This window comes from Apteryx rowi, unplaced genomic scaffold (genome assembly GCF_003343035.1).
Source record: "Apteryx rowi isolate R43461 unplaced genomic scaffold, aptRow1 scaffold_276, whole genome shotgun sequence".
Lineage (NCBI taxonomy): Eukaryota > Metazoa > Chordata > Aves > Apterygiformes > Apterygidae > Apteryx > Apteryx rowi.
Window position 1 is genome coordinate 1044038 of NW_020449152.1, and position 21878 is coordinate 1065915.

A 21878-nucleotide genomic window follows, 5' to 3' on the forward strand; every position below is an offset into this window, starting at 1 on the left:
GAAACACAGACACTTCCATCTGAACATGAGGAAAAACTTTTTCACTGTGAGGGTGACAGAGCACTGGAACAGGTTGCCCCGAGAGGTGGTGGAGTCTCCTTCTCTGGAGATATTCAGAACGCGCCTGGATGCAATCCTGTGCAATGTGCTCTAGGTGACCCTGCTTGAGCAGGGAGGTTGGACTAGATGATCTCCAGAGGTCCCTTCCAACCTCAGCGATTCTGTGATTCTGTGAAATGAAGCCATTCAAACTTCTTTGAGAATGGAAGTTAAGAACAAATGTCCTACAATCCACCATGGGCTGAATCCTAATGTCAGAATTTAGACAAAATTTTCCATAAAACCAATGGCAATTTTACTTCTGTAGGAGTATTTGCAGTCTTTCAGGCACAAGGTGAACACAGGGCAAAGCTAAGGAGCAATCATTTTTAAGAGGATTTATGGCTTCACTTTAAGATAGAGAAAAAGCCTGAAAATGGAATGGGAAATGAGATGCCCACAGAAACATAGGTCTTGATAATACCAAAGTTAATGTTTAATATTAAATAATATTTATATTAAGTAATGTTAGGTTTAAACATGCACATTATCAGTAACACACTAATTGGGGGTATGGTGGCCTCTGTCCTCCTGAGATTTCATGAGCCCTTTTAAAATCTGCTTATGACAGGGACAGCTCTGCTGTTGGTGGTCACCATTCTCTCCTTAATGGTAGATGAAGCCCAAGGCTCTTTGAGATTAATTGTAGCTTGGTCTTGACCCTTGGAGAGTTTCTGGACAGACATGTTTTTATGCAGACATGCTACTCCATCTCTCCTAACACATGTCCATTGGGATAGAGATTTTTTCAGGTAGTGTGCCTTGTTCTCACTGACTTGGGAATTGAGCAGGAATGCTCCCTTTTGGGGCACATTCAGAAGTGCTTCTTGTGCTCCCCTCCCTTCCAGAAGACAGACTGCCCCAGGCATGTGGGAGACAGCACCCTCTCCTTCATCCGGGGTCCCCAGCAAAGTCACTTGCGGCCTGGCTGCGTGTGTCTCTCAGCTCCACCAAGTTTCTTGTGTCCTCAATGAGCAGTGAAGGACTGTAGCAGAGGCAGGGCATTAGCAGGAACAGGCAGAAGGATTGCTAGGATAGCTCCTCTCGTGTTTTTGGGGGAAAGACTAAGGCAATTGTCTTTCTTGCTCTGAGAGGGGCCTCTCATGGGAGTGTTAGAAATTGCTGTTCTGTCTTTCCTTCTCTTCCATGTCTGTGAGAAGAGACAAGAAGCTACCTGGGTCCATACTGCCCTTTGAGTCAATTCCAGGGATCGTCTTGCTGTGTTTTGCAGAGACTGGACATCAGCATGGATTAAAGTGTTTTTTTCCAACATGGAGAGTGAATTTTTTCCCTTTAGAAGCTGATTTCTTATAAAATCTCTGTTGCCCCCAGAGGACTGTGGACTGCAGCAGCATCCCCCGATTAAGGCTTCGTGTAACTATCACTGAAGAATTTATCTGTCTAGCTATTGAATAGCATTTCTCACAGGAAGCAGATGGCACTTGTACTTAATTGATCTGCACTGGCTTCCAGTTCAGGTTTGGTTTTACTGGAAGGTGTTGCTTTGGCCCTAGAATATTCTGCCTGCCTGGGAAATGTTATACTTAAGAGGGAAATGTGAGCTAAAAGCTGTAATGTAATTAGGAGGTGGAGGAGGCAAGGTGTTTACTGTGCAATTCCCTCCCTGAGTTAGACCTTCCAGAAACAAGCATTTTGCTTGTAATTTTTTCCCTTGCTTTTTTTTTGTTGAACTTCAGTTGTACTGTATTTGTTTTCTATGCAGCTCTACTTAATGCTATTTAAAGCTTTGGCAACACTAGCTAATCCTGCTTGGAAAGCTAGTATTCTGAAAGCTTCATGAATTTTGAATAACAATAACTGAGGCTATGTACTTTTCAGAAAATAGAGAGTCTGATGGGAATATTTTGTAGGTTTTGACGTTTCCTTAAAGCGCTGAACAAGCTACCTCTCTAAGCTCTGTAAGGCAAGCAAATTTGCTCTTATTTTAAAAGGAACATGCACCATGATGATTTTCGAGCCTGTAAAAACCTATATCTGGGACAGCAGAGAGCTAGAATGCAGCTTTACTGTTAAAATGCTAACAGCGTTACAGCTGGAATCAAGTATAACAGTGGGATAAAAGAGAGATACAATTGGAGTTAGGCAAAAATTCTGTGTGGAGGAGGGGGATGTAAAAAGGGTGAAAAAGGAGCTATAAATAAAAGGCAGAAGTGAATACATATTTAGTATTTTTCATTGACTACTTAAATGTGGCATTTAGTATAAAAAAATCTATACAACAGACTATAAAGACGATGTCTCTCTAGAGCAGTAAGCCTGAGCTTTGCTTTTGTCCTTCAGAGGAGCAAGACTCCAGAGCAATTCTGTAGAGGGATAGGAAGGAATCAAATCCAGAAGCAAGGCTGCAAGAAAAGACCTGTGTTCACCATCTGTTAGAGCACAGTTTTATCTTCCGTGGGTATATCCCTGATCCTGCTACCCAGCTGACTTAGTTCTCCAGGCCCTAGTTTTCCATTCAGTGAATTATCAACAAAGTTTGAACTTTGTCTTCTCTTAGCCTTTTTCCCTGGGCAGAATGACAGCAGTGCTTCAGAGAGCCCTTCTTAGGTATTTATTCTTTCATTCTGCACCTGTGTCTCTTCTCACAGAGCTATTCCCTGAGCATCAGAAGAAAGATTGGCAAAGAGTTCATTTCATTTTGTCAAGTTTCTGGTCTGACCCTTAATTTAGAGCAGTCATTTCAGTCTACAATAAACTCTGTGTTCCTGCAAGCTGCAATGAAAGAATTCCGAGCAGTCCTTGGCCATGTGCATTCAGGATGCTTCGGTAGCCCCGTGGGACACGTAGACTTCAGAGCCTGAAAACTTATTACAGAATGGGGGTACAATCAGTACACTATTTTCTGTATAATAGCATATATGTGGCTCTGCTTGTGTGTAAAAGCTTTTACATGATTCACTGAGGCATTGTATCGTTAAGAGTGGAATGGCATATGATTGTTTCAGGCACAGAGCTCCACAAAATAAACGGCTTTTTTTCCGTCTTTCCCTAGGGAGCCCCGAGAGGCATCCAGCATGTACATGGGAGGAGACTGTTCATAAGTCTTCCATCACAGCATCCAGGAACACAAAGCTTGTTGTTGGGATGAGTTTGCTGCTCCGTGTGGTAAATCAGGCAGGGCAATTAGAGTAAATGGACTGACTTCTCTTGTTAAGGCAGAAGTAGATTGATCTTTAAAGTGCAGCAACCTGGACATCTCTCAGGAGTGTTTGGAGCACATTTTGGTAGAGGGTCCAGAGGTAAACACAGTATTCTGTAAACACAATGAAGTATTTAGGCAACAGAGCAGAATGAAAACAAAGTTCTCTTTTGACTGGCTGTAGTTAATTGATCTTATATATATGTTCTGTGCTTTTCTCTTTGCTGTTCTTTTTGCCTCTCTGTTTCCTGATATTCATTGATTCTTCAGGATACATACAGTCCAGGATGCTCATTTTTTCTTTTCATCACATTAATTCACAAAATCTTATATACCCTCTTGGTTTTCAGTCCTCTGAAGAAAGGAAACCCTCTGGGTTTGCATAGTTGGATTGGGAGGCTAACAGGAATGTGCTTTCTTGAATGATTTTGGCTTATTTGGTTTCTGAGGTCATGGACAGAATAGAAGAACACCTGCTCTCATCTCACTTCAGCACTTAATCCCTGTCCCAGACAAGCCTAGAAGGGCATGGCACAGGAGGTGAAGAATATTGTAAAAAATTACTCAATAACTTTTTTGAACATCCAGAAAGGTTCAAGGGTAATGATTTTGTTCTCTCTGGTTTTCTCATATCCACACCAAGACATCAGCTAAAAAGACATTGTTTCTGCAACTGTTATATTCACTGCTTGAGAGAATGAAAAATATGAATACTCCAAGGGCTTTGTAAACAATGTAGAAAGTGCTGAATGTCACTTGTACACAATCCTTGTATGCCTGATATGTGTAGAAATTTCTATTGGAAAATACTGCTTTGGCTGAGGCTTTTCAAGACTTGTTACAAGGTTGTGTGGGTGTGTGCACATGTGTACTTGGCATTTTGCTTTATTTTTTTCTAACTGAGCCTATTTTCCTTCAGGGAGGCAGGACACAGTGCATCCGAGAAGTCTGCCCTATTCTCTCCTGTCCCCAGCATCTCAGTCACATTCCTGCTGGACAGTGTTGCCCCAAATGTTTAGGTGAGTGGTTGCTTTCATGGGAATGTTGTACATAATGTAACTTGTTTCTGCATGGTATATTTTATACTAGTACTTCATAGTCCTGGTAAATTTTGGGACATTGAAGAAACAGTGTTGCTCAGTAGAGTTTATAATCTACAGGTTGTAAAAGGTGGTCAGGGTTGGTGTGGCAGGCCTGTGATGAATGATACTAAGGAAGCAGCTGCAGAAGAGCGTTTGAGCATAGGGCATGCTTGGAGAAACAAATATAGAGATGATTCCCACCTTCATTACATGTTTTGTGAAGGAGATTGAGATGGGAGGAAATGTTTTGCTGGAATTTGCTGCAAAAAAAGGCCTCACCCTCTCATATTTTTATTCAAGTGTGCATTTGCATTCTTGGTTTTGAGGAAATGCAGGTCAAAGGAAACTTCTGGGTTGAAACTGCATTCTTGGAAGCTGTTGTCAGAGAGGCCAAGGACCTGTGAATCTGCCTGGTTGTTGCCATGTTAAGGGGGAATCACAATCTCAGCCAGGATTATTTTCAATTATGTCTTTCCAACACATTTTAAAGGAATAAGTCAGAGGCCTCTGAGAAGGGCTAGTTCTTCCAAGTCATTCCAAGAAAGGCAATGACTTTTGAGAATCCTTATTTTTCTCATATCATTTCCACACATTCCACAGGTTAACTAAACCTCAGCATGCATCGCTCTAGTTCATAAAGAAGGAACGCTTACCTCCTGCCACATAAATTAAGTTTAATTTGGTCTATGAGGTTGTGATTAGGTATGGCACATTTTCAGAGCTGATAATTCCCAGTTTTTCAATAGGAACATTTTTGTTGTCTTGGCCATATCCTTACTACTCTCTGAAGTCTTTTTCTAGGTCTGGGTTAGTGGAACAGAGAGCTCTAATCTTGGAGGCACAGAGCCATAGAGAATTCCAGCTTCTCATAATACTTAACATTTTTGATTGCTTGAAACAAACCTGAAGTTTGTTTATTTATTTATTTATTTATTTACTAGTTGAGAAGTGCTACAAGTACATATTTGCCTGGAACATTTAACCACAGCACCAGAGAGCAATAAAGTAGGAGAATGAACTAGAGAGAAGAACCGTCCGGAATATATTTTTCTTTCCTTCTTCAAACTCCCCTTGTCCTCCTCACCTCATGCTTTTCTCAGCTAAACCTTCCCCTCCTTGATCTAGGCATTCGAAAGCCAGCTTTGATCCTTTGACTGCTTTGTGCTCCTAGAAATGTCTGTAAATGAATTCACTAATAACAACCATTTCCATTTTATGGGGCTTTTGCTCTACAGCATGTCAGAGGTGCCTGTGAATAGATAATATCTATTCACAGTGAAATGTTTGAAGTTCTGGAGTACAGCAGAGCTAAGGGATGTGTAGCAAACTGAGTGACAGTAGGGAAAGGGAATGGTTTTCAGGGATGCTGAGGCATGTTTTTTTAAAGTATCATGAGAAGGACCTCCCTGCAGCTGAATTCCTGATGTTCAGCATATATAGCCTGGAAGAATGCAGTTGACTCTACTGGGACTTGAATTATTGGTTTAAGTAATGGTTATGAGCCATCAAAGCAGACCATTAAGCCAATATACCCATCACCACATCTTTTAAAGTGGTAGCTCCTTTGTCAGTGGTTTTAACCAACTATTTGAACGAGGTTGGCCACCCTGAATTGCATTGGATGGTTTGCAAGGCAAGGCAAGGCAAGATGGTGCGAGAGAGAACTGGACTCTTGTTCACTTGCTGATATAAGTTATGCGATTGAAATCCTGGCCCCATGTAGAGCAGCGCAGTGTTGTTACTGACAGAAATATGGTTAGATTTTGCCCATAAGCAGTGCATGGATGTGCAAGTATTCCATTTAGGGCTACTGGGCATCCTCAGCTGAGTTCATATGTCAGTCCTGCAAGAGAGATTAAGCCTTTTTGAAAGGGTGCATATTCAGTAAAAGGCAGGTTGATTATGTGAGCATGAGTTAATCCAAGGTAGCTAATCTACAAGAGAGAGATGTTTAAATCACATCTTGCTGAACAATAGCAATTGTTTCTTAACATTTTTAGTAATTCTTTTAACATTAACATTTGTAAAAACTCAAGGCTACTTCAGTGGATTTTGCTGTCTGCTTATCCTTTTGTTCACTTATATCTTAGAGCAACCTGGAAGCTTTTTCTTTTATGCTGTTCTGCTTTCATTCAGAATTATTAAGAAGGGAAGGAATTACATACAGTTTAGAACACAGGGACAAACTTCAGCGATTCCAGCTGAACCTGCCAGCTGACTTGGCAGCTTAAGGGCTAAATTGTTGGCCTAATATATAGTGACTTGTTGTATGTACTTATAGTGGCCATTCTCTACCTTAGAATTGATGTCTTTTTATCATCAGATCTCAGAAATGATAAGCCCAGAGACTGGCTGCCACTTATAAAAGGACTTATTAGTTAGCTGCCACCAAAAGTAAATGGGGGAGGTATGCAACATGTGAAGTAAAAATAGTGATTTCATGTTAGTTTTTGTAAAAAACTCATGTGTATGTGTATGTATGTAAGGTGTTCACTTGTTTACAAGACCTTATTAGGAAGGAAGCTGAAGAATAGAAGAGAAACTTATAGAACAGCAAACTGTGTTGGAACTTGGATTTCACAATGCTTGCTCAACTTCAGGAAGGATTTGGTACTGATGCTACCTTCCCCATATAATGCTCTAAAATTTGCCTTGCTCTTATGAAACCCAAATTTTTTATAGACTATGGAAGGTAAATTCCCCCCACTGATGTTCTTTATTTTTTTGTGTTGGCTCCATTCTGCTTATAAACTATGTAAATGTCTGTAATTCTTGCAACCGTGTTTGAACATCAAGCTCCCTTAATGATATTGGATAATGTGCATTTTTTTGCATCAGTGTAACTGAATTGATTTAGTTCGGATGCTGTGAACCCCTGAAGTAGATATGCTAAAACCAGTTTAGGCTGCTTTATTTGATATGCTATTGCATTAAGTTAAAGATTGTTTAAACTAGTTTAAGTGTACCTACACTAAGAATTTGCAGTGCTTACTTTGTATTCGTTTAGGTGCACTGTGCACTTTATGATGAGAAGGAGTAGAAGGATTTTTCCGACATAAACATGCCATAAATCATATTTATATTCCCTCCCACAGTAGAATTTGCACAGATGAATGTGTGCTAGAGGAACAGTGAACTGTTAAAAGAACATATTTTTTTCACGCCAAAATGGAAACACACAGCAAATGACACATTGCACATGAATTTGGTCTGGTGACAATAAGCCCTACTATTTTTGTTGACAGTATGGCATCTTTTCAACCACATTCTGTTTCTATTACTGTTTATTTATATTCAGGACAGAGGAAAGTGTTTGACCTCCCATTTGGAAGCTGCCTCTTTCACAGCAATGTGTATGATAATGGGTCCTCATTTATTTATGACAACTGCACAATGTGTACATGCAAGGTAAGTCCATAGTGCTTTGGTTTTATATGCTGCTGGTTGCCTGGCTTGGCATAAATTTGTAATACTGGAGAACTATAAGGCCTGATACTGTTCTGCTTTGGCTTCTTGTGTGGTCTTTGAGTCTGATCTGAAAAGCACTCGCAGTTGTGCCAGAAAAATTTAAAAAGTTATTGACTGCCTCAGTTGAGATATGATGCCTGACTATGTGTGATGCAAAATAAAGATACTCAGATTATGTGATCCTCTTTAAGTTTGCACCGCAGTGGAAGACAAGTTTGTAGATGATGAGTTTCCACATCACTGCTGAAGGGCAGTGATTTTTTTAGTTGCTCTAATGTGACTGATCACTTGTACTTTGGCACCTAGGCACAAAAAATGTAAAGTGTTGCCAAGTTAAGATTTTGCAGGCCAACAGAAGTGCAAGTTGGGCTTTAGCATCACAGACCATGAAAGATTGCCTTAATCCAGTAAATTGTTTTTGTTTTCCCTGAGCTGACCCTTTCAAAGCAGTTGCGCTATGACTTGGGCAAATGCAATGACTGAGCAAACAGAAATGTTATGATAAGGACATACAGGAGCACAAACATCTTAGTGATGATTTCATGACTTCCTTCTGTGCTTTTACCCAGGATTCAACAGTGATATGTAAGAAGAGTTGCTTACTGCCTGGAGAATGCAATAAAAACAAAGACCAGTGCTGCAAGGCATGTATCTCATATATCTCTCCTGAGGAGGTGAAAGTGTGCAAGTTCGGCAATAAGATCTTCCAGGTAACGTTTCAGGTGTGGCTCGAAAACAGATGCCATTGTAACAGCTGAAACAGCATGGGTTTACTGTAAATTAGCATTGTGGTTTGCTTTTTAGCACAGTCCTCACCATCCTGGTTGATGATGGAACAGCTCAGAGGAAAAGCTTTGCAAAATTTGCCATCTGCTATTTTCTTTTTGAGTCTGTGTGAATTCTGCTGTTACACAGAAGTTAAGATTAGTTCCTTCTGGACATGGCATTGTGTCTCCCTCTCCCCACACAGAGACTCAAGCTGCTGCTTCATGACAAGTAATGCATTCTTAGTTAGAATTATGCTCTGCCTTCCCAAACAAATTTTGATACTCGTGGAAAAAGAAAGAAAAGGTCTGTAGGCTTTATCAGCTGAGCCAGGGAGTCTCTTCCCCAGCTGAGCTGACAGAAGCTGTGCTAAGACTGTCTTGTCTAGGAGTTACTCATCGAGATTTATTACACTTCACAGTTCTGCTAAGGACAGCACCCCTGACACCCTGTTGGGTGTTGGGAAACCATGTAATAACCATCGCCTACTGCAGTCTCACCCAATGTTTTCAAATCACAAGGGATTCCCTGCAAAACACTTTTCAGATTGCTGAGCCTCTGTTTGATTTTTCAAGTGGTGCAGTTTCTTTCACACTGTGTCAGAAAAGATTCTGTCACCTCATGGGCCATCTGTGAATTAAGAGACCCTCGAATGAGATCACATGTTAAATCCCTTGTGAATACTTGGTTTGCTCAGCCAGAATTACTTCCCATTTATTCCATCTTTAGTGTACGTAGCTGAAGTGTTTATTCTGGAAATTATATGGGAACAAACCCTTTGTACACAATAGGTACAAGGAAACAATTCAGTCTGATTGGAACTTGCACACAGGTGCTATTGTACTTCAGGAACAAATGTCTGCTTCTTAGGCACCCAAATAAAATACTCTGCTTCTTGTGAAGATCTTACTATATGAGTAAGTATTACATACAGTGAGAAAAAACAGAGAGACAGTACATCCACTCTGTTGAAGTTAAGGGTGCAGCACAGACAGAATGGGCACAGGTTCATGGGAGTCTGGGCTGTCTCCTTTTCACATCAAAGCTGTCTGTGTCCACTGCTGTGAGGCCACCTGCATGCAGTTAGCCATCATATCTTCTGGTACCTTAGCAGATGCTTGGAGAATGGTCATTAGAGGCCCTCGGGAACATGTGCTGCATCAGAAACACCAGACAATCTTAACATAGCTTGGAAACAGATGATAAGGGAGAGACAGCCTTTAACCAAGCATGCATAGAATAAGTCAGTTAGCTTGGCATTTCAGATTTAGTTTGTTTTTCTCTCTGGTCAAAACATCATGTTGAGGTGGGCACATAATTGTTCACAGCTGTCTGGTTGGACTGCCTGTTCTGTTCCTGTCAGGTCTATCCTCACCCTTCCTTTACAGCAGTCCTGTAAACAGAAAACATGCACATTTTGGCTCTAAATGGGCAAGCACAAGACTGCAAGTGGGTGAGACAGAATGCTTTAGGAACCACACTTGGCAAAGGCAAAGCTGTATAGAAATGAGCCAGGGCAGTTCCACAAGCAGTCTTTCCCAGGTAAGTGGAGGACAAGATTATGAGGCATGTTTTGGTCTGCAGCTAATATTTTAAGAGCCACAGACTGTCTTACCTGCTATACATTTGGGCAGTTTAGTGCTGTATCTGTTCTAAACATTTTCAGATGTTTAGTGGATCAAGTATCTGTTAAAGTGCTGTAAGTAATCTGAATTAGAATTCATTATTTGACCATTACTGCCGTAAGCCAAAATGATGCCACATCTGGGAATAAATTCACTATATGCTGACATCTTAATCAAATGCCTTCACGCGCAACAACTTAAACACGTCACTCAATCCAATGAATCAGGTTTTTCTAATTATGTTGTCTTAAATGAAAATTTGTGATAGGTGGGATCACATCTCAGACACATACTGGAAAGAAAACAATGCAACTAATCAGGACGTTGATGGAAAATGCAAATGTGATTTGGTTAGCCATATGAGAATGAATTTCTGACCCAGAGGACTAAAGGGAAGAAATCCCTGCTGAATTTGATCTTTGTCTGTAATCCGACTGGATGTGGACAGACACCTCAAAATAATTTAGACTAAACAATGACACAATGCATACAGGGAAAGCCATCCTTTCTTGTGCAATGATACATTGCTGGAATAGCTTCCTGTTGCCAGCCCAGCTGATGCTATATCATGTTCCCTCTTGCAGGACGGAGAGATGTGGTCCTCTGTTAACTGCACCATTTGTGCTTGTGTGAAAGGCAAGACGGAGTGTCGCAAGAAACAGTGCATTCCAGTCAGCAGCTGTCCTAATGTGAGTTTTTTAAAAGGACATAGCATTTTTTCCCTTTTCTTCTTCACCATTGTCTTTGTCAGTGTTTCACGGTAGCATGTGCATGGTAGGAGGGCACGCAGATGAGGGAGGAAGGATCCTTTGGCAGGTTAATTTAAGCTGGAGTTCCTGAAGTGCGCTATTGCCACCCTGTACATGGGCTTCCCACCTCTGTCCTTGCTCTGAAGGGTAAATGCTCCTTTTCTCCTCCTCCCTTTCCCATTCTCTATCCTGAATACCTACACTGGAACATCTCTTTCACATATATTTAATAGCTTTGTAGAGTGATGAGATGACTGTGTTAACGGATCAAGAGCATGCATGTTTTTAGGGCAAGCCACAAGAGATTGTGCTGGCTTTGCTCAGTGCAAATCAGACTTAATCACTTGGTTAGACATGTAAATTAGACAAAGCGAAGCAAATGATTTCAGTCAAACCTTGCCACTTTCTCTGAGGTTACAGCCTGAGTATTTTCTATGTTGAAGTCTGAAGTGAACCCGAAGAGTGGTATAATTATAACTTTGCTTAATTCTTTCAAAATTAGCATTAAATAAAACCTTGAGCTAAAGTCTGCTGTTGTTTCTTGGATGTCTGTTGTCTACAGATGATTTTTTTTAATGGCTAAAGCTTTCAGAAGAGGGAGCTCTAAATAGCATCTCATGTAGGTGTAGATCTCTGAACAGCACTGCAGGAGAGGGAGCCAAGTCATTAGCATTACACCTTCTCCGTGTTTCCTTCTCCATCCTGGAAGCCAGCAAGGAAAATATGAGTCACAGGCAGCTAGGTAGAAAATTTTAAATGACAAACTTGAGTTTGTAAAACTTTATACTTGCGAACTTTTGACAACCAGAAGCTATGGTAGAATAGAGAGCCTGTGTCTTGGCGCTCCCTGTTCTGCTGTGCCTATGGGCTGCAAGAACTGTTTGTATGCTCAGAAGAGGGGATGTCCTGCTCCTGTCACCCTGGCACTCCTTTGCTAGTTCACTGCAGAGGGCAGTTCTCCTGCTAATGGGCCTCACGCAAGGTGTTGCACACACCTTAGGAGGTGCGAACCAAGGGAGCTCTTCTTATAGGAACCTGAAGAGGCCTTTGGTAACCAGGTTTCCTCCCTTCAGGCTATTCACAGGATAAGCAGGAGGTGAGAGCTTGGGCCCTTCAGGTCTCTTCAAATCCTTTGTTGTTCAGGAACCTGGCCCCCACTGCACCTGTTTACATTTTCCCTGTGCTGATACATTTCAAACATTTAAGACTCTTCTGAGATCAAAATATACAGCTTAACATAATTCTTAAGTGAAATACAACTTCAGCACTACTGTATATAAATTTGAGCATTGAGATGACTCTTCAAAGTGGCTTCTGTAAACATTAGCCTGCTTTGCGGCTCACAGACAATTAGTGAAAATAGTGGTAAGTGAAAATTCACCATCCACAATCCTGTGGCAGCATAACTGACTTGCTTAAAAACTCTTTCAGTGCTGTTAAATGATCCCTGCCAAGGCTAATGTGAATTTCTGAGCTATCCTAAACCTCCAAGTTGAATTCTCAGACAAGAACCAGTTCCTTAGGGCTGAAAAGGCTGGTTTTGTTATACTGCAGCACCATTCCTCATAGTATCTAACCAGTCAGCCTGTTCCCTATCTTAAAATGGAGTCTATAGCAAGCTTCACACAAAGCCACCCTCCTCCACAGGTACAAATAGCACTTCTACTCTTTCAAGCTAAATTGGAAGGACAAGCAGGAGAAAGAATGTAAACTCTAGAGTGAAATTTATTTTCCTATTCCAAGTGGTACCAGCTTAAGTAATTTTAAAGCAAATAATATATGCTAATGGATTTAAATCTTCTATTTCTTGTCTGTGCCCCACTCTCTGATGAGATATTCTGTCACAGATCTATAAACATTAATTAAACACACCACATCACTGAATGTAAAAGATATATTAGTGATTCTGGTACTGAGTGTCTGGGTATCATGCATAAAGTTTTGCTGCTGTCGCTGAAAACCGTAGGGGTGTGAACTCCATTACCTTACTCTATTCACAATGCTTCTGGCAGCAAGCAGTCTCTACTGGCTATTGAGGACTGCTGTGGAACAACATGCCATTAAGTGTCCCTTTGAATGTCAGGACCCATAAAGTTATATCATTAAAATTGTATTATGATACACACATCTGAGTGTGAAAGAGTTAAGGATTCGCAAGCAAACTTATAGTGTTATTCCTTGACTTAAATGCTTTACCATGCGGTCTTAATAGTCTTTGCATGATGTTTTTCTCTGATGGAATATTAATTAATTTATCAACATAAATTTTAGCCTATTATTCCTTGGAAAGGATAGGTTTCAAAGTGGTAGCTCTGCAGAAATTTTCTGTGCCATGCAGCCATTGGTATTACTAGATGTGTTGATTGCAGGCTGCCGTGTTTTCAGAGACTGTTTCTGCCATTTCATTTCTTCAGCATTTTTTTTTTTCATGTTTTTTTGCTTTTCTTTTTGGAGCATTTAATTCTGTGTCAGTAATTACAGAAAGTGTCTGTCTTTGCTTCTTGTCATCTGCAGCAGAGGCAATGTATCTCTCCCAACTTCAAGCCCTCCTGTCATATTGACAGCAAAATCAGTCTTGCTTGGGCTCCTAGGGAGTCCTGTGGCTTGTGGTTTCTATTTCTTACTTTCTGACCATTGACTCCATGTATATATTCCCTCTCTTGGTTACCTGGAGTGTCAGCCTGCAAGGTGCAGTATACGCTGGCCTCCATCCAGTAAAGCCATTAAGCATGTGTCCAGTCCTGCTGAAGTTAGTAGGCCCTCCATGTGTGCTTAAACACATGCTTAAATACTTTACAGAAAGGGAGTAATCTCAACACTTGGCAAGACTGAATGTCAGATGTCCTCTAGCCTTTTTCTTACCTAATTTGCTATTCACTTGCCCTAGCTCTACTCTGTCCTCTTTCTTTCTTGTGCAATCTCCCTTCCATTTATACATTATTTCCATTTTCCACTTTGCCTGTTCTCCTTACGCCTCTGCTATCCCCACTAATAACGCCAGCCTGTACTAATGGTCAGTGGTCGTGGACAAGCCTTTTTTTGTGCTGCTACAGGAGATCCTGGTGAATTTTACAGCATACAACCTTTTCTGAGCTCCAAGGCTGTGCAAAAGTCAATAGAACTAAGTTCATGGCATGTGAAGACATTTGCAGAGCTTGATTTTGTGGGTAAATTTTGAACCCGTGAACTTCAAGTGAGCTGAAAATTTATTCAGAACACGTTCTCTCATCCCTAGCACAGACATCATTTAATGTTATACACATCTGTTATTATTACAAACAGAAAGTTGCTGTTTTTACTCTAGTGCCAAATGAGGCACAAAAAAACAACAGCTGTTGCTATTGCACAACCAAACAAAAAACCCCTAATTAGTCTTGCCTTAAGAAAAAAAAAAACCCTCAGACATAAAATTGAAAACCTCATAAAAAAGAAGAAAAATCCCAGAAAATAAATAGACTCAAATGTGGTCTGCTTATAAATATTCATGGAGAAAAATGGGATCACATCACTTAGCCCACTCCTAAGGGAACCCTCAATGCTAACGAACTCTTGCAGCACATGTTAGCAATAATGGGTTTCCTTATTCTACAAGACAAAAACAGGATCTCATGCCAACATGGTGGCTCAAGTAACCAGCCTCAGCAGGCTGCCTTGGAGATTCCAATTTCACTTGAATTCCTGCCACTTCCAGCTTGGCTGATGATTTCAACTCTTTTATTGAAGCAGAGAGGTAAGGCTATGCAGTGCAGTGTGTGGCACTGAGCTGCGCATCTTCCATTAGTGCAAATAAGCATTGCCCAGCTTAGTATTTCTGTCTAGTCTTAACGGTTCTTCGTTAAAGGTGTTTTATCCTAGCAGGTACTTGATAGGACTCCCTGTTGCAGCCTGGTACTCAGTTATTCTCTTTGCTCTGAGTGCCTGGTAGTCACACAAATGTGTAACCATTGCCTCCATAGCCAGTTAAACTCAGATCCAACCCATCTCTCAAGTTTGGACTTGCATCACATCCATTCTATTCGCATGCAGCTGCACATTCAAGGACAGGCTTACACTGCACTTCTATGCCCTCAGGAAGATGAGCCCAAGGGCACTCAGCACCAAGCTGTCATTTGTACGACCGAGGTCGATCAGGCACGAGTGGGAAGGAGCGTGCTCCAGTCCAGCCTGCCAGCAGATAGCCTGAGTTCACTCCTCCTGACGTACGGTGTCCAAGCTTTGCAGCAGCGTAGGCAGAAAGCAGTGCAGATAGTGATAGGGCTTACTGTCTGTATGCCCTCTTCTCCCCTCTCTGCATAGACATGCCACGTATTCCTTCTCGATCTTCACAAGCTTTTCTGCGCTGCTGAGTGTGTTTGGGGGAAAGAAAATTGCAGCTCCATTTGCTTACTCTTCCTGGCCACTCCTTGCTCGCCTGCTTGGTGGGGAATAGGAGTAATGGTCCCAAGAAGGGGATGTTCTCTATGTTCAACCATGCTGGAGGGGAGAATCAGTGCCGGGAAGCAGCATAGCTCCATATGCCTCCTACTAACCTGTATAGGAATGTGGGTGAGCTCTAATATCACCATAGGTTCTGTTATAACCCATGCCAGTTTTCACTTGGAAAACAATATAATTCAGGCTGAAATTTTCCAGACTTATTACTTGAAGGCTAGCTTTAGGGAATTTGAGTAAAATCAGATAGGCCATTTTTAATTCAGTGAAGACTAAAACAGAGCGTGAATGTATGTACACACATAGAGACATGTTTCCTACTTCTAGCCAGCCTCCTTTTAGATACAACTGTAAAGCAAATTGATCTGGGCAAAGCAGTAAGTAAAGACTCGAGCCTTTGGTCCATATTACTAGAACTAGACCAAACTGTTTGCTTTTAGACGTTACACATCCTTGGATGTGTGCCCATTTACTTCAGCAGGGGACTTGGTCCATGATTTCTGAGTTGGTAATAAGATTTGCTAAGAGATATCACAGGATTTACCTATGAAAGGAATCTGGCCAAACTAGACCTGTATCAGTGCCTCCTTCATTCATTTTTCTGGGAAAATGAGTGGGTTTTTTTTTGTTTCATTTTTTTGGAACAGATCACCTCTGCAGAGACATAAAGGGTGTGCGTAAGAAATGTACTGTATGTATTTTGGAAGGCGGGGGAAAGGGGGGAAACCAAATGACTAGTTTGCTTTAGATATCCACGAATATACGAGTCCAGAATTCTCTCACACTCCCTCTAAAGAGAAAAGTGGTAACAGAGAACCCTTTTAGTATTTCATTTCTTATAAGACTGCCAGGAAGCTCTTTGAACAGTTCTGTCTGTTTTTAGCACCTGATATTTGAAGCTGTAACCAGGGCATTGAGTTCAAACACAACTTGAACTATTTTCAAAGGCTTATCCAGCCTTACAACATAACACAGTCATTGCTCCAAAAACTCTTTCATTAAATCAGCTTGTCTTTCTCCCAATTAGGGTAAAATCCTGAACAGAAAAGGATGCTGTCCTATTTGCACTGAAAGTAAGTTCTTTCTTCACATTCTTTAAATTCTTTTTTATTCTTTCAGAGAAGATAAATATACTAGAATTATGTTTGCATTTCTGCCTTCTTTTTAGAGGCAGCAAAAGGTCAGGTGGGTATGGCCACAGATTTTGTCTTCCATAAATCTGTAAATTTAAAATGCTTGTCAAGGGGATTTTTTTTTTCTCCAAATGTCACTAGTTTTGTCAAATTTGAGGTGTTCCTCTGTGGAGGATATAGTTGGCCTGTGAAATTCAAAATATGGATAGAGCTGATACCTTTTATACCTGTAAATAACACACGTAGCTATGCAAGAGTGGAGAAGCATAATCAAAGTATGTATATAATCCAAGGCTTTTGCAGATGATTTGTGAGAGTTAAAAAGAGGTGTGCAGAAATCTGAGACATAGTCTGGGAGAGCAATGGAAGATAAAATAGAAAGCTGTCCCTCTGTGATTAGTTCAAACCGCCTTTTTATCCCTTTACTCTTCACTTGAGGAATGATCATCTTATGATCATCACTTGTGATCTCTCCTAGTCAGCAAAGCACTTACACAAATACTTATCTGTACGCTTGTCCTATTTAAGTCAACAGGGAGACTTAGCCTCACAGAAGTTAATGGGATACAATTACATGTTTCATTAAAGACATGTTTAAGTATTTTGCCAAATAGGGACAGACTGCTAAAATGGGGCTTTATGATTTATAGGAAAGCATTTGAAAATAGGAACACGTTTTTAAGGAGAACATTATCTATTCTTTTGTCTTAAGGGAAATTGTTTTTGCTGATCATCTCAATTCTGGGTGCTCTTGGATTGCACAAACAGTATATATGAAAACCCTGCTTCTCCATTCTGTACCTCAATTATTTTGAAATATGTAACTTATGGTAAAATAAATCTGGTTTGCAAATTTTCAGTATCAGAATGAAATGAAGTATGTGTGACATAACCTCAGAAGGTCTTAAGATCAGGGAGAGGGAGAAATGAAAGAGGATTCAAATGACCAGCAGTTGATTTTCTGCATGCTCAGTTTCAAGGGGGAAGAAACTTCTGGGGACCTCTGCTCAAATATGACGTTTCATTATTGTCATGAATTTATTGATCTCAATCTTACCTCTGTTCTTGTGTTTCATTCTCATTTAATATTTCTCATATGTTCTCTTGTAACATGAACAGTGTTTTGTGAGAGGAATGTAAACTAATGGGGTCATTCCCTCAAAGCACTGGAGATTCTCTTCTGGAAGGGGTTAAAAAGAAGACAGTAAAGTGACTCCTTCAGAAGTGCTACTAGCAAACTATGAATTGTGTTAATTATTTCATGAGAGAAGGAGGAGAAAAAATTACACATGTTGAAAGTAAAAATAACTCATCTAGGAACCAGGTAAACTGAAGGTCAGAACTTCTGATGATATAAAAAAGAAATGGCCATGACTGTAAGATGCGAAATTAAAGGCACAGTGTCATCAGCCAGCAGAGGATATGAAATTTGTATACCTGCTATGAATGAAGTAACAGCTGTTACTTATGTTTGATTTTAAAGAATGATCATATCTGGCCATGAGCAAGTGTGCAGAGAGAGGAGTCCTAGAGAAACCATGAGAATTTGGGCTCTTATTCAGCAGCCATTAGAGCATCTCCCCATTCACCTTAATGGATCCAGGCTGTGTGAGGAAATGGTAATCCTTCTTGACATCTGGAAAGTCTGTAGTGTGTAGTCCAAACAAATGCACGTGCCCGTAGTTTGGAGGTCTCTAGCCCAACCTCCTGCTCGAGGCAGGGTCAACACTGAATTCAGACCAGATTGCTCAGGGCTTTGTCCAGCTGGGTTTTTAAAAGCTCCAGGGATGGAAGTGCCACAACATCTCTGGGCAACCTGTGCCAAAGCTTGACTGTCTTCATGGTGAAAATTTCATTCCATATGTCAAGTTGGAATCTCTCCTGTTTCAGCTTATAATCACAGTCGCTTGTCCTCCAGCCATGCAGCTCCATAAAGAGCCTGGCTCCATCTTCTTGGTAACCTCCTTGTAGGTACTAGAAGGCTGCTATTAGGTTCCTCTGAAGCTTTCAGGTTAAACAAGCTTGTTCCCTTAACCTCTCCTCATGGGTCTTGACCACATTGCACTGGCTGTATGTAAGGCTGGGAGGCACGTTGCACTGTCCTGCAGTAAGCATGCTCCTCTGTTGCACATGAAACAGATGGATCTTTTTTTTGGAGAGGTGTCTCAGTATGGATCCATCTAGTATTTGGAGGAGAGCTGATGATGAACTCATCCTAAGCTTTTATAATTAAATGGTTGTTCCCAGCTTTTATCAGGTAATGTAATCAAAGTCCTTAAATACCTACTCTCATACTGTAGTGATAGCCATTAGTATTTTAACAGTTGCCATTTGCAAGGAGCCAATTCCACCCTTGCGTCAGAAATGCTGTAAATCTCATCACAACATTCAAACAGGCCAAAGGCAAAATCATAAGGATTTCAGTGATGATCACTATCTCAGATAGTCCAGTAATTAAAAGCTTTGCCAATTCAGTCCATTTCAGATGAGATAAGATGCACGTACAAAGCCCTTTCCCCCTCCCACCCGCACATACTGATTTTCTCTCCACATATTAACCAGACATTTTTGGCGGTCCAGCAGATATTAATTTTCCAAAGTAAAAACAACATAGGAGGTACAAGAACATACTGTACACAGGAGATCTTTGAGTACAGTAAAAGGCAGCCAATTTCTATGAAGTGGGTCAAAAACAGTCACGTTGTTAAAGGATACACTTTAAACTAAAAAAAAAAAAAAAAAAAAGATTATTTTTCAAAGCAGCTTGTTGCACAGAGAACAAGTACCTTGTCTCCTAAAGGGCTGGTGAGTCTCTTTTGTCTGCTGTTGCTGAAGTTAACTATGGTTAGTTTTGGCATGTTGCTGCTTAAGCTCCATGGCTGGTGTACAGTTATCACTAATTAAACACAGTGGTCATACCAGTGGAAAATTCAACAGTTTAGTTTATCCTGCTGTAAAAATGTAATGAAATGTCACTCTTTTCGGCTTGATTTAGAAAAATCATCAATGACGTCAATTCCATAAATTAGTAATCCTATGTTAGACCAAGGTCATTTTCATATTAAAAAAGAAATCAGTAAGCCTAAGTTCAAATAACAGACTCTCTCAACTCTAGACAAAGAAGGGAATTTGCAGTGGAGGATAAATCTTTTTTCTTGACATAATAGAATTGATAGCCCTTGCTGGAGTTAGAGCATGCAGTGTGAAAGATTCCTATTGCGACCATGTAGATATCAGTTAATCATGATCAATAATCCTATAACGATTATACCTAAGTTATTGGTAGACTTTATGGATGAAGATTTTTCAAACTGTACTGCTGTCATAGACATTTTTGGGGCAGAAAATGCCTTTCATCACAAATCATTCTGCAGCTTTTTTAATTGACAAAATGACCACTGGAGCTAATGACTAAAGTCACCAAACTCAAAGGCATTTAGACCCAACCACAGGAGTAAAAGATTGGTACTTTCACCTGCTCCTTCATACGAATTCTTTTTCATTTGTTTTTATAGAAATGCTTAAAAATTGATGACTCTTAAGAGAAAAAAGAAAAGAAAAGGCAGGGTTATGTACATAGGTAGCTATGAGAGCAGGGACCTGGACTCAAGGACCGCATAGGCCCCTGTTGGTTATTTTTCTGATGTTATTTCCTTGCCGTGGAGAAATACATCAAAAAAACCCTGCAATTGTTTATTCATACTGAAATGCTGCTCATGATTTACCTCCTTAGCCATTTCAAGTGTGATGGTCTACTGTATAAATATGTATTTGGACAAATTGGAGTAGCTATTTTATTTATGAAATAGACCATAAAGACTCCTGTGGAGTTTTTGACACCACACCTTGTAATGTGTATTATATCAAGCTGCACTATGCAGCAATTATGAGAAAAGTAGTCTATGGCTATGCATTTTTTAAGAAAAGCTAATGAAATTCTATTATGCATGTTCTGTAGCTACTTTTCAAAAGTTAATAATGTGTTCTGTTTGATTTAGGGCTTAATTTAGCCTATGGTCTAATTGCATTCAAAGTTTCATTTTGTTTTTAAAAAGCTGAGATCTTTTTGAATTATAGATGTGCAACCAAATCACTCTTAACTGGTAAACTTCTATTTTTTCCTCCTTCTCCTTACTTAGAAAGTGTCCAAACCAATTTTAGTTATAATTTAAAGTATATTTTTCTTGGCCACTCTTAACTAGCTACAAGCCCAGAAGAGTGTGACCAGACATCTGGACATCTTGGACTTCAGTTGACTGCTCTGATGTGCTGAAAAAATAAAACAAGCTATTCCATGAGCACCAGAACTATCAGAGCCTGGTTTCCTATGGATTTGTGTCCCATTTCCTTTATACCCCAACAAATAATAAACCCAGTGAGAGACAATATATCCTGTGGCTGATCTGGAGCTACAAGTGTGCTAATTGGCCAGCCAATATGCTCCTGCTCTTTGGCCAGTCAGGATGTGTGCTGACTGTCTGGCCTCTACCGAGCATTATGTATAAAGGGCTAAATACTGTCTGTCTGGTGGTGGGAACACTGGGTGGAAGGCAGGAAGGTGCTTTCTTGTAACCACTTATTTGATTCTCTTACCTCTACTCATCCAGTGTTTTTTCCCAACGCTTACTAGAACTTAGGTGTCTTTGACATTTTTATCCCTCTGTCAAACGTGGTTCAAATTGGCCAAAACATGTCATGATTTCATAATTTTTTTTTCCTTAGGAGAGTATGTTAAAACTCATGGAATGCTAAAAGGTCCTTTTCCTTACTGTTGCTTGTTTCAGCTTCCTTTTTTTGTACAGATAATTGTGTTTTCAAACCGTGTGCTCCTTGCCTACAGTTACCTTCCTAGCAAAGTCAATATTTTATTTGAAGTGCACACGTGATTCATAATACAAGGAAAACAGTCCAAGAACTCTATACTATTCATTTTAGCACCTGAATATTATTATTATTAGTTTGCTTGCAAGCTTTAGATCCTTAGGTGGGAACTGAGGAAACTGCATGAGTCATGCGTGAAGTTTAGGATTGTCAAATGTAAAAGTGTGAAGTCTGTATATAGCTGCTTAAAAAGAGAATGTAGAAACTGCTGAGCTCCCAGAAGTTCTCACTGAAGCCAGAAGTTTTGAAAAACTGATTTGGGAGCCTAAATGTGGGATTTCCAAAAGAGGTTTAGAGGTGTTTTGCAGCCAGCTCCCAATAATCTTTAATTGGAGTTGAGAGCCTTAACTGCATGAGGCCCTTTGAAAGTCAGCCTTCAGAACATAGTTTTGGGGCCCTCCGTTTACATATCTGAGACTTTCAGGGACAGAGACAAAACAGGGGTGTATTTGCCTTCATGCAACAGTGTGCATGTGTGTGCGTGT

General features: G+C 40.4%; 1 protein-coding gene across 1 annotated transcript in view; it reads left to right on the top strand.

The window, feature by feature from the left end:
• The window catches only part of BMPER (BMP binding endothelial regulator), a 155560-nt gene that overhangs the window by 76772 nt on the left and 56910 nt on the right, over window positions 1-21878 (top strand). Inside the window, exons 7-11 of the mRNA XM_026068576.1 lie at window positions 4179-4278; window positions 7640-7749; window positions 8379-8519; window positions 10784-10888; window positions 16407-16452. Coding sequence (XP_025924361.1) covers window positions 4179-4278; window positions 7640-7749; window positions 8379-8519; window positions 10784-10888; window positions 16407-16452 — 502 coding nt within the window. The remainder of the gene's footprint in view (window positions 1-4178; window positions 4279-7639; window positions 7750-8378; window positions 8520-10783; window positions 10889-16406; window positions 16453-21878) is intronic.